At 31.4% G+C, this 13,812-nt stretch overlaps 2 protein-coding genes across 3 annotated transcripts in view; one reads left to right on the plus strand and one right to left on the minus strand.

Moving 5' to 3' along the window:
- Nucleotides 1-54: 54 nt before the first annotated feature.
- Nucleotides 55-8,440, plus strand: LOC111046613 (39S ribosomal protein L52, mitochondrial). 2 transcript variants are annotated; one of them, XM_039428766.1, is made up of 5 exons: nt 55-146; nt 201-305; nt 2,328-2,409; nt 4,837-4,969; nt 6,300-6,563. In XM_039428766.1, exons 2-5 carry the CDS (start codon nt 269-271, stop codon nt 6,456-6,458), a joined length of 411 nt encoding a protein of 136 aa, XP_039284700.1. In that variant the 5' UTR covers nt 55-146; nt 201-268; the 3' UTR covers nt 6,459-6,563. The 2 variants fall into 2 exon arrangements, with proteins under 2 accessions (XP_039284700.1, XP_039284699.1); XM_039428765.1 differs by having other exon boundaries at nt 67-305; nt 6,300-8,440.
- LOC111046614 (sphingosine kinase 2) overlaps nt 7,340-13,812 on the minus strand; it is a 32,861-nt gene continuing 26,388 nt past the window's right edge. Inside the window, exon 9 of the mRNA XM_039428764.1 lies at nt 7,340-12,928. Coding sequence (XP_039284698.1) covers nt 12,737-12,928 — 192 coding nt within the window. The 3' untranslated portion in view covers nt 7,340-12,736. The remainder of the gene's footprint in view (nt 12,929-13,812) is intronic.

A 13,812-nucleotide genomic window follows, 5' to 3' on the forward strand; every position in this document is an offset into this window, starting at 1 on the left:
ATAATTTTAATGATGATTGAACTTTGATGTTGGTACACATGTTTTGAAATATTCGTGTGAATGTGTGTGTGTGTGTGTGTGTGTGTGTAGAATGCAATTTTGAGAAAACTAACCTCAATCTCCATAATATTTTCATACTCGAAATCTTCAGTTATCTGTTTTTTTTTTTGCTTTGCTCTGTTTAGCTTTATGTGAATTATTTCTTAATTCTCTGTAATCTTGTATAATGCTGAAGATATAATTGTGATAATAAGTTTTAAATCACAAGATGCAGTACATTAATCGTCTTAGCCAAAAAATTGGCCGTAAGTAAATCAAGTTAAGTTTGTTAATTTAGTTTTATTTTAATTTATTCATCGTTAGCTATCTTCCTAGGCCATATTCTTACTCCTTTTTAGGTCAACCAAAGATGTGATGTAGACCGTGCTGATAAGTGGTGCCTGTATATAGTCTTATATGGTGTCTCTAACGGTGCCTGCAGAATACCAGGCGCTCTTCTGTCGTATTTAGCCTTGCCTGGACATGCGGGGCTCTGTCTGAGTTAACTCCACTTTTGTAGCTGTTTGTGGAACCACATGAACAGTGCCAAAGCAATTTCAGAAGTTGCATTGCCCTCAAAACCATCGGGATCTAACTTACCCCATTAGAACAAGTTTTTCAATCTGAAATGGGTGCTTCAGAAACACGTATTGAGGGCATCTGTAAGAGGTTGTCACGAGTCACCTATTTGCTTAGGAAGTTGACGCAGTTGGTGAGCAGGCCCTAATTGCTGGTAGTGTATTATGCGCTTTTTCATAGCATCCTGAGCTATGGACTGCTGCTGTGGGGTCATGTTTCTGCATGTGAAGATGTCTTCAAGCTGCAAAAGAGGGCCATCCGCATTATTACCTTTAGTGGATTTCTGGATCATTGTCGACCTCTCTTCTAATCCACAGGTGTAATGACCATCTACAGTCATTACATTTACTTGTGTGCTATGTATGCGCGAGCAAATATTGAAAATTTCAACACAAGGAGTGACTTCCATGGTCACGACACTAGAAGTCGAGGTCTCATAGATGTGCCATACCATCGCTTGTCAAAGACTCTTGATGCATTTTCTGCATTGGCCTTGCGAATCTTCAATAGGCTGCCGGGGGATTTGAAGATGTTGAACACACCAGCATTCAACCTCAGACTCAAGTGTTGGCTTAGGAGAAATCCGTTTTATTCCATTCAGGATTTCTTTCTTAACGACTTGGTAGGCCTTGTCTGACGTGTACTGCCATCTCGATAGTTGAAAATGTGAAAAGTTATATATTTTAAACTCTTGACGCAACCCATCCGGCATTGCTGGTATTGGTGAAGAGGAAGGTAATTCACGTAAGTTTCCGTTGCACTCTTATGTAGAGGCTTTCAATATTGAGAAGGTTCTACCATAGATAAAGGATAAACATAAGCTATATTTCTTGTCTCTGGTTCTACTAATCGCGACATGGATGACGTAAGCTCAATCACATCATCCCAACTGGAGAGGAAGGATGAGCTTCTCAGAAGTCCAGAAAAGCAAGAATCTGCAGGAATGCCTGAGGATGCAATAGATTAACCGAGCAGTTTGCGGCTGTAGAGACCAAACCTCACCACAGCTCAAAGAAGTGCAGCTATTCAGGCAAAACTTATTGGGAGAGGTAAGGCTTTGGGCTAGGTATAAGGTATTCGCTTTCAACCCTGCAAAGTTTCGGAGGGACATAATGAAAAAACCCAAGAGACCAGAGATGGGTAAAACTCCAGGCACAAATGTGGGTCAAAAGGCTTTGAGTCAAGGGTTACCAGGCGCCCTAAAGGCAATTTGGCAACCTCTACCTCATCGGAAAGACCAACAAAAAAAGACAAGAGTGGAACTCACATAGGTCACAAGTTGGCGGGTGGAGTGACCAAACCTCACCACTGCTCAAAGAAGGGCGGCCTTTCAGGCAAAAGTTCTTGGGAGTGGTGAGGCTTTTGACTGCAAATTTACGGGGGGGGGCGTAAAAAGGGTTGCCTAGCGCAGAGGCAATTTGGCGACCCCTTCCTCAGCGGAAGGACAGTCTACAAAGAAGGCCAGGAGTGGAACTCACGTAGGTCACGAGGACCAATCAGTCTGAAGTGACTGCCAAGCATATCACACTGAATTGCGAGAGACTAGGGCTCTGTTTGACTTCAAGCAACCAGGTGATGAATGGGATGTTAGTGTAGGGAAAAACTCTGAATAAGACTATACTTTGAAATTTTGGAAAATTTTGGCTTTGTAATGTTGTATCCCTTATGAAATAGTGTTAATATATCACCTAATTATTTTTATTTTCCAGAGTTCAGCGTTTCTTTTTTAAACAGGAATTATCATAATCCATCGGTCAAGGTTAATAGAGAAGGGAAGATTTGGAGAAGAACGTGAGTAACTTTTATATGTTATTTAGAGTCATATAAAGTTGTTTAGGCAAATAAAGGAATTTTTCACAGTCTCCTCGCTACAAGATTGAAACAAACATCTTTTGTGGTTTCAAAGAAATTTTATTGTATAAGTGAGACCATGTCTCTGTAAGATTAAATCTACTAAAAGCGTGTATGGCCGCGCCTCAAGTCTTGTAGATTCACACGGGTTAGCCTCTGATTCCTTAAGATAATCTGTCTCAGAAAATATATAGGAAAAACTGACCATGCAACTTATATTGTAGTTCTGATTTTTTAATATATTATTTGGATACATAAGAGAAGTCCAGAACCAATTTCTTCATGCAAAATTTCCTTGTGCTAGATACAGAGTGGCCCAAAAACCTCGTATTTTCTGCTCATTTTCCAGTTTTCAGCTATTTCTGCCAAATCTCGTAATCGTACAGAAAAATTTTCTCTCGCCTTTTTTCTAGAATATGGGATTCTGAATAAAATGAGATAATTCGGAACTCTCTATCTCTAATTAGTACTGAGTTATGATTTTTCAAAAATTAGTGAAATTTGAAGAAAAAAATCAATTTTGATGAATTTTAGTTTTTGATCAACAATATCTTCCGATTGTTACCATTTACATGTATAATTCAACATGAAATACTACATTTCATTCTTCTCGGTTCGTCAAGTGGAAAAGTGGATAATTCATTGTTGAGTGTACTAAAGCCCATATTCCAATACACAAAAAATGGCCAATTTCTATATTCAAAGCTATGTATCTCGGTAACCCCTTACCATAAAAATCATGGGCTATAGTACACTCAACAATAAATTTTCCACTTTTCGACCGAATTTGACTTATGATGCATGATTTTGGACCGCCTTGACGAGCCGAGAAGAATGAAATGTAGTACGATGAAATCTGAGCATTGTGTCAGAAGTTATAAGTGTTTGAAATTTTGATCCTTGAGTTGTCTTTAAGCGCGCCTCTCCACTAGGAAATACTGAAATGAAGTGCATCTAACGGGTGATTCGATTCCTATGGAACATAATTTCATGAACTTATATCATTGTGCGAAATATCAATGTGAGGATAATGTAGTTGGTGATGATGGTTGAAGCTGAAAATTAGGTGTTTTTTACAATACAAGGAGCATTGTTGTCAGGTGTACCTGGAAATCTATACGAGATAGAGCGCTCTCCCAGATCTCAGATTGTAGAGCACAAAAGTACGCCCAGAGGGATTTTGAATTATACATGTAAATGGTAACAATCGGAAGATATTGTTGATCAAAAACTAAAATTCATCAAAATTGACTTTTTTCTTCAAATTTCACTCATTTTTGAAAAATCATAACTCAGTACTAATTAGAGATAGAGAGTTCCGAATTATCTCATTTTATTCAGAATCCCATATCCTAGAAAAAAGGCGAGAGAATATTTTTCTGTACGATTACGAGATTTGGCAGAAATAGCTGAAAACTGGAAAATGAGCCGAAAATACGAGGTTTTTGGGCCACTCTGTATCTAGCACAAGGAAATTTTGCATGAAGAAATTGGTTCTGGACTTCTCCTATGTATCCAAATAATATATTAAAAAATCAGAACTACAATATAAATTGCATGCACCAATGTATATAGTGACTGGACTATACATAAAATGTAGGAAAATAAGAATATTTAATATTCTTATACAGAGTGAGTCATGCATGGGAACCCTTCAATAAGTTGGAGACTGTTGTAGATATAATACTGTAACTTTCAGGATAAGTTATTAGTCAAATACTCTACCTTTTCACGTACAACTGAATTTCAACCCCTCATAAGGGGGGGATGACTTGGGGGTTGTAACTCGAATATTTTAAATGTCAACACCCATTGTGTGGTATATTATTTTAAAGGCATTTTAAAATCAAGAAAGATGGCATCAATACAAAAGTTCTATGATGCTTGTATCCAAAAATGGCGGCTGATTGAACTATTAGTTTTTAAAAAAATGAGGTGTTGTAACTCAAATATTTTCAATGTAAACACCCATTGTGTGGAACATCATTTCAAAGGAATTTTCAAAACAATAAAAAATTCTATGATACTTGTATCCAAAATGGCGGCTGATTGAAGTTTCAGTTTTTACTTGAATGGGTGTTTACTTTTGAAATATTCGTTTTACAACACCTAAGCCACCCCCTATGAGGGGTTGAAATTCAGTTGTACGTCAAAAAGTAGAGTGTTTGACCAATATCTTATCTTGAAAGTTACAGTATTATATCTACAACAGTCTTAAAATTATTGAAGGGTTCCCATACATATGACTCACTCTGTATGTATAAATTTATCAGAATTTACAAAAAACTAGATTCTTCCATAAGATGTTGATACTGTAATGAGGTGTCTGAGTGCAAGAGTATTCAATAGGAGTACGTTTCTTTTCAGGCATAAACTTCCAGCTCACATCAATCAAACTAAATCATTGATGGAAGGTGCCGACTTCAGATACGTCGATAACCGTCCCACTCCTTATGGGTCCAGAGAGTATAGGAGGATGCTCAATCAAAGAGAAATAGCTGTAAGTAAATAAAGTATCATTTCAAATCAAATCATTTATTTGCCATACAATAAATACATATTCAAAACAAATAAAATAAAATACATAATTTTATAATCAAAAGTATAAAATAATAAAATAAAAAGTAAGCATAAATAATTCCAAAATCATAATTAGATACTTTTCATCTGTAATTTGGCATCACCAGCAAAATGAATTAAGCCTTGCCCGCTGGTGAGAGTTGCAATCAGTTAGTTATGCCTGAATAAATTTGTTACATTGGTTGTTTCCTGGTTTTATACAATAATACAGAAAAAAATAATCCACGCTTTAAAATATGTTTTAAAAAATTAGATAATGCTTTCAATTGAAAATAAATAGTTTTATATTATCCAATTTTTTTGTAAGTTGTAATTAGTTCTTGCTTCCAGATCAAAAGGCAATTCATTTATGAATCTTGTACATATATAAATGATAATTATTTAAAAAAAACATGAAAAAATACAAAAATATTGAATGAATATAAGATATGCGCTGTGACAGTTTTAGGTTGTCACACATCTAGCAAAGTTTAGCTAGGAATACGTCTTCGGATGACGTAGCTATCTTATCTCCCAATTTTAAATCTATGCTACGAATCTGTCCCGTTCACACCAGCGTAGCGTAGCTTTCAACATTCGAAGGTTTGACGGCTAGGTCTTCCGAAGACGTATTCCTAGCTACACACCTGTGTGTGTGTGACGACCTTTAGAAACTGACATTATAGAAGTTAGTAGTAAGATGTGTGCTTAAGAGGAAGCCTTATTCAGATAGTTCATTAATTGTAGTGAATTAATATGAAAAAACAAGAAGAGTAATCTTCTGAGGGTCATGAAGAGTAAAATGTAAGCGAGTGCTCTGCTCAAGAAAAATAAAACCATCTCTAGCTCCTCATCCATACTGTTACATTCAATTAATTTATACACAGCAAACTTGATAGACATATAGTTCATCTTTTCTGTGGCCTATTTTATTTTAAGAGCTTAATTTCGAACGTTGTTCAACGGGGTTTTATTTATTTTTGTGGGTGAAGCCGTGCACTAGCGTTTGAGAAGATTTTAGTTTAGGAATAAAAATTCATATAGAAACGTTTAGGAAAAACTTCACACCACTTCCCAGATACACCTGTACTATGGAAATGTATATCTTTATTCTTTATTGAACTCTATTCTTTAATGATTCATACTACAAGTACATCATCAAAAATTATAGGGAGAGAAAAAACTTTAGTTGTAAAAAATATTCATTAGATGAGTTACGGTAGTCGTTCAAAATACACTCTTAATATTTATCAATCGTTTTGATTTTCCAGACTCAGGTTGTTCGACTTCTGGAAGAAATGAATTATGCTGAAAGTAGATGGAAAAACATGGAGATTGAGAAAGAAAACGAAAAGAAGAATATTCTTGATCGAAAGTTGAAACCGAAGGGAGGAGTGGTTCCTTCCAAAGAATCAGACGTTGATGTGTGAGTGGACAAGTAGAAAATCTAAATGTATTTATAGGTCTTATTACTGTAGATAGGTTTTTACTGTTTTTGTTGTATATTATGTAATAAATTGTTCTATTAAGGAAAATTATTTTTTATTCTTCAAAACTGTATTTTGTATATGACGTTGAGCATGCATTTTTGAAAAAGTGCCCCATATCGATAAAGCAATTTCTATTCAGTGTTGGAGCAGTGACCCAAAACTTTATCAGCTCGTTAAAACCAAAATCATTCATTTATCGTATTGGATCGAAATACAAAAATTTGATTAACAAGGGTACTTAGAATCTTGTTTCCGTACACCTAAATGAGAGCTGAGAATAATGAGCTGCAGTTTAAAAATAAACCTCACAAAATTTATGGGCCTCTTTAATTTATGACCATGAAGGGACCTTACATGCACTTCTCCATAAAAAAAGATTGGAATTGAGGGCTGCAAACAATAAATCTGATTAAACAACATGTGAGAAATTTCAATGTGAGAACAATGCAATTAGTGGTGGAGGTTACAACTAAAATTTGTTTAATGCAAGTAAATAATATTTTCTAGCATGGATTCGCAGTGTAAAATCTTTTTTTTATAAGTTATAGGCGGCTACATGATAATGACATTTTATAATTGAATTTCTAATACTCAAATTATGACACAAAGTAAAGCTGAGGAGAGTATGCCTTTCTGTGAATAAGATAAGAGTAAAATACCGAAAAATTCTAAAATAAACAAAATTTTCAAGTACGCAAAACAGGTTTTTAATTTCAACATTAATTTTCATTCAATTTTTTGTGTAATAGCTTTTTCGAGTTTTTCAATAAAAAATTCATTGATAAGACTATGGGCAATACCTTCAAACAATAAAAACCAAATTCAGTAATGCAGGCTTTCTTTATTTCTTAGATTTTTACATGTCTGTACATAGGCCATTGACCATCCTTTTACATTATGGATGGCGTTAACAAAATACCAATAATTGGTGAATAGCAAAAAAAAAAAAAACAATAATTATTGACTATGTATAAAAGGCATGATATATTCTAAAATATTATATTATTCATATACAGTATTGCTAATTCAAAGATCACTATATTAATTTTTTAAATTCATATTTATGTCGAAATAAACATTAAAATCACAATTTTCCAACATCGAAATAAATTCTTCAATAAATTAGATGTGACTTAACATATTCGTAGTTCAGATGTACAGGCTTGCTAAATGTATTCAGTAATTTCCGATCGCTATTCCAATGAATTTGATAGAGATTTTGAACACATGAAGAAATATAATTCTTATTTTCAGAGAAATATTAACATTTTTAATAAAAGTTACTTGATACGATTCCCATATAAATTATACTATTACATTTCAAAAATACTTATCATCTTGGTCAGTTGAAAATAAAATATTTCTTGATTTTTAGCAGAGATGCTATAAATTAGCATTTATAATGATAATGCAAAATAAAAAACTAAAAAAATAATTATTTCAATTATACTTTCTATGATTTTCCATAATAATATTTGTTTTTGTACGTATAATCTTCTTTATACAATCTTCTCGTATCTCATACTATAGTACATTATATTATTCAGTAAAATACAAACAATCTTCTGAACTGTATGATTCCAATAAATGATATTTAAAATTGTAATTGTTCAATTTATTATCAAACTATAAAATGTACCATAATTCAAACAAGTATCACAAATTCTTCAAAAAAAAGAATGCAATTTTAGTTTTTAATTTAAGATCAATATAAAATATTCAGACTACAAAAATAATCATCAGAAGATGATTGACAAGTAGTATTTCATAAATTTCTCTTATAATATTAATATTATTAATAATAAAGAGTTCAGGTATGGTTGCTGTGCTATAGTGCTAGTTATTGCATTTATTAAATTTGAGCAGTTTAAATTACTCTGGCTAATGTTACAATCTCTAATTCTTAGTTTTTATAAAAAAAACTACAAAGACATGGAATCCATTTTATGGATTTATGTTGTAGTATGTTTCGATTCGATCACTGAATATTATTCAACCTGAAGGCTTTCAGACAATTATCGGACTAACATCAATCAAAAAACACAATCTTAAAAACAGTAAAATAATATTACAACTAAAAATAGAGTAATCGAAAAGTCATCCAACACAAACCATAAAACTTTTGAGATTTGGATTGTGCGACTTTTCAATCACTCTCTATAAGAAAATATAAGATTAGAACTGGTTTCTCTGTTGAAAAAAAATACATCAAGTAGGAAATTAGTGATGAACATAGTAAAAATGACATGTTTTCACTCCTCCAAAACAACAAGTCCTCTGAAACAGGAAAATGTGACCTAATTAATATATTGAACTACAGTATGATTATAATAAATAATCAAAAACAAGGTTGATTTTAGATCTAAAATTGACTGTTCACGGATATCCCTAGGATCCCATTGGAAGATTAAGATCATGGTGTTCAAAACTTACTACAGTATATAAAGAAGAATATGTTAGCAAAGTAGTAATAGTAAGGAAAGTATCAAAATTAACAACAAAAATTGACCCTTTTAACTAGATAATGTTAGCAAATATGATTAAATATTATTGAATACAAGAACAAATTGTGAATTAGATTTAGAATTGACTGTCATTAATGAATTTTTATAATTACAAGGAATATGATACTTATCATCAAAATTGACTCAAATAATTTAAATATTTGTATAATAGTACGAATAACATAGTCTATTTTCAAGTGGAGTAAACTAGAGTCTAGTGTATGATCAATTCAAATGTTATTTATTTCGAAATCTATATACTTTCCAATACAAGTGTGGTACTAATTTATTAAAATTGTAATTTTCAGTATCACTACGTTTTAACACTATTCAACTAATTGGCACTGATCTCCAAAGTAGCCTACTTAATAAAATTGTTTTCCAACTTTATTTAATGGGCGATTTTCAAACATCATTAGTTTTTGAAATCCATTGAATTCATTTTTTAGAAAAATGGTTGGATGTAAATTATCTTAGATAATACGGCATGCAGACTTATAATCATTTTTCTTGAAGTACTCTTTGAGTCAATAAAATATTCATGATTAGACTGAAAACACTTTCAGTTTCGATTGGAAACACTACTGTAATAATACTTTTTTTGGCTAGAGACTGTTAATCTTCTACAGTAAAATTAAAAGTAATCTTATACCTAAGTCAGTTTAGGTATAGGATCTTCACTGATATAGGAGGATTTGTACATATACATTTTCAAGATCAAAACAGTCTATACATAGTTTTTCAAATGCTTGAAAAATCTTGCAGAGTTCATATTGATTGGAACTCATCGACCTAAACAAGACGAGAATTGCTAAACACTGAAGTAAATGGTAAATAGATGCTCCTTTCATTTGTGATGAGAAGTAACAAATAAAATTCCTGCAGCTTTCTCAGTAAACTTTAATTTAATGTAATAAATCAATCTAATTGAACAAACAAAATCAAATGTGTGACATAACTATGCGCTCATAGGAACAAATTCTCTAGACCCACCTCAATTTTAGTTTTAATAAATAAAATATAGATTTTTTAGAATGTGTACTACTACTAGCAAACAAAGCTGTATTCTATTGTAAATATACACAGTTGAGAGTAAACCCCCTATTTATGAAAAAACTGAGGGGAGTTTTATTATAAATTCATCATGAACAAAGAGTCTATTGTCTATTTTCCATTTATCAAAAATGTCGAATCAACATATTAGGCTACACAATAATTATCACAATATATTTTTTCAATCTAGGAAGACTAGTTATTGCGAAAATTTCTAATTACACGATGCATTATTACACTCAGTATTCAAAATGCCAGTGAATTAAAACAATCTTAAATAGGATATAAAATATTTAAATCTCCTAAATTACATAAAATATTAAAAATGATTGATTGTGGATTTTCTCTGAGAGGTTTTTCGTTTCTCATCACTAATAAAAATTCGTTCACTCTACACTAAGTGCATATTATTTTCTCTAAATTATAGCTTAGGATTATCTTATAATTGATTGAAATTAATAACATTTTCACCCACAAACTTACCTTTACCATAAGTAGTACTGTACAATCATAAATGAATCACTATAGAAGGGAAAATGTTAATTTAATACGAGGTAATTTGAATAGGAAGAACGATTTAGTTGTTTTTAGATTTCTGACTAATTAATTCATTAAATGTTGAGTGAAAATTTCCAAGAAAACTGATCAAAGAGATTTACAGACTTTTATTGCTTTCATGTGAATTTATCCATAATTTTATATTGGAGTGAATGGAATTGAATTAAATTCATATTGTATTTAATAAAATTATCTATTCAAAATAGTGACTTAATTATAAATTCGATTGAATTTACAAGCAACTAGTTTACAGAAATCTAATTTATAAGATTCTATGACTTTAGATTATATATATTTTTTGATAATTCAATAAAATGCACATTTTCAACATTATTGATAGTGAAATTTAATTTAAACAAAGGGGCAATGATTCCAGTTACGTTAAAGTGAACTCCAATATTTTCTAAAAACAATGAAAAGATTGAGGCTGGATCAGTATGAGGCAAAAAATAATATAACTAATAATAGACATTTTCTGCAATACATTTTTATAAAAGTGAAATGATTAACCTTATTAATTTAGATGAAAAAGTATTTAATGAACAAGCATAATAGGCATTTTTAGTGTTGAATATTTTCAAAGATATGGATCCAGAGAATCCGAAACTAATAAAATTGGGTTGCAAAGCCTAATAGTGATTTAATTGATAATTTCAGACTAAAAAACATTATACAGATAACAGATCTTTATTAAACGATTTGCCGTTTTTGAATTTATATTCAAAACATCCCTGAACCCCCATAGTAAATCGATGTGAAAATCTAGTATCAAATTGAGGAAATTTTCAAATGATATAACTTTCATTCATTTGATAAATCAGCCTTGAAAATTGCAAATTATCTTACAATTAGATGTAAGCACAATAAATTAATACGTTTAAAACAGTCCTTGAACATACAAAATTTTGGGTTCATCTGTAATACAGCAATCCATTTTCTTTTTAACGGGTACCGTGGCAATTAGGTTTTGTTGACATGGAAATAAAATATTAGTTAGTATTCTTGAGCATCTGATTGGATTCTCAGGACAGTTTAACAAGCAAAATAGCCTTGTATTATTCAAATATATCCATTGAATTAACTGGTCCCATAAACCGAAAAACAACAATAACAATTACACTCAGTCTTCTCACACTAAAAATCCTTAGCCATTTATACGTTTCACATCTCTGTTGATATACTGTATCAATAATATGTGGGATATCAATGCAAAATCTGATTAGTTTTGGAATTCTTCCAATGGTTATAATATCTTACTAACAGTTACACCGTTTTCAATTTGAGCATGCATTATTCATACAATAAATACGTCGAAACAAAATACACCATCTCACCAACTTGCAGAACTTGAAAATATGTTATCAAAAGAAGAAAAAACTTTTTAATCAAAGTAATTCTTATAAGACATATTGCACAAGTCAGCAATTATTATCGACATTTATAAAATGACATAAATAAGATGATGAAAAACTTATGAATTATAATATGTGAACTATTTATAATGCTTTAAATGAGTATTAATCAACTCAGCGTATACCTACTAACGCAGGTAGTACCTCGTAAACTATTTTATGAACCACAAGTTATAAAATGCATAAATAAGTTTCATAGAACTGTATATAGAGATATAGTTTTCTGACATTAGAAATTACAAATGTATCTGAATCACAGGTAGGGATAAAACGCTTACATAGATAAATTGTACTGGAGATGTTATGTATAACAGAATTTATAAAAAATAATATATGCGCGGTAACTGGTTCTTAAATGCCATAACAATTAAAAACACTACACTACATGCAATAGAAAGTTTGCTAATTTGATAATGCTGTATTTAAATAATCAAAAATATTTAAATATATAATTTCAAATTATAACTTTATGAACATATAGATACATCTTCATACAGATAACAACAATATTTTTTCTATAAACTATATAAAATGATTTCAATGATTGTTTTACTTCTTTAAAAAGAATTTTTCAATGTCTATATTACAGGAAGATCAAGGAACTAGTTGATTAATTAGTTGATCTAACTAGTTGAATTAATTAGTTGTTTTAACTAGTCGAATAACAAGAAACTAGTTAACTAGTTGATTACTAGCTCCTGCGTGCGAGCACATTGGCCATTCCAGGAATGATTTCAGCTTGCAACAAGTTGTCGTTGATTCGCTCGCCGTCAACTGTGATGAGGCTGTTGTTGGAGAGTGGCTCCAGGCGAAACGCCGAAACCGGGATGAACTCGGTCTGCGCTATATTCACATGCGTTCCGGTCGATAGGCCCAGAAGGAACTGCAATCGAAATATTTATTAATTTAGTAGTATTCTCACACTTATTTCGGATTTAAAAAAAGTTATAATTACATGAAACTCATCCACGTTTCTGCTACGGTTGAAAAATACAGGCCACCCAGTTAAATGGGTTTATATACGGCATAAGCGAGTTATAACAACGAACTTAGTTGAGTTCTGTTTAGTTTTTTAGCGACCACTAACAGAAAGTAATCAAAGCAATTATCTGCTCAAGTTTGTTCTTAAGAATTGTTTATAAATGTAACTCTCAATCTCCGATGAATAATCAATAGTCTATTATTTAAATTTCCTTTCCATTTGAGCTTTAAGCTGTAAGCTTTCTTCTTTTCACTGTAAGCTTTCGAAGTAATCTAACAACAATTCTCTATAAGAAAATTTGGTTTGATACAATATCATTTTATAGATTATCGTAAATGACCATATTTATAAAACAATTGAATTTAACGTACATCGATATTCCTTGCTCAAATTTTTCTTAGTTTTCTATCTTTTTCAAACTGGTTTTCATACGATAATATGAAAATATTTAATGACAATCATTAAATAATATACAAGGCTGAGTTGTAAGTATGCTCCAAGAAAACGCACTTTGAATTTTTGATTCAAATGACTCAATTTTCATTTTACTCAAATTAAAGCACGAAGAAAAATGTAGATTCCAGTCGAATGATCTACCACACATGATATTCTATAATATGCCTGTGATTTAGCTAAAATCTACATTATTTTACAAGATAGTGAGACAGAGTGTATAACAAGGTGCTGTATCCACACCTTCAACCGAATCTGAAAATCTGAAATTTTGAAAAAAATTTGATTGGCTTATACTATTTCAAAACTCCAGTCTACTTATATTACTTTTT

This window comes from Nilaparvata lugens, chromosome 5 (genome assembly GCF_014356525.2).
Source record: "Nilaparvata lugens isolate BPH chromosome 5, ASM1435652v1, whole genome shotgun sequence".
NCBI classification, from domain to species: domain Eukaryota; kingdom Metazoa; phylum Arthropoda; class Insecta; order Hemiptera; family Delphacidae; genus Nilaparvata; species Nilaparvata lugens.

Excerpts from the sequence above, each read along its gene's own strand:
- LOC111046613 (XM_039428766.1), top strand. The coding sequence starts at position 269 with ATGCAGTACATTAATCGTCTTAGCCAAAAAATTGGCC. Across the intron at positions 306-2,327 it reads TCTTAGCCAAAAAATTGGCC|AGTTCAGCGTTTCTTTTTTA; the intron begins GTAAGTAAATCA and ends TTTATTTTCCAG. Across the intron at positions 2,410-4,836 it reads GGGAAGATTTGGAGAAGAAC|GCATAAACTTCCAGCTCACA; the intron begins GTGAGTAACTTT and ends GTTTCTTTTCAG.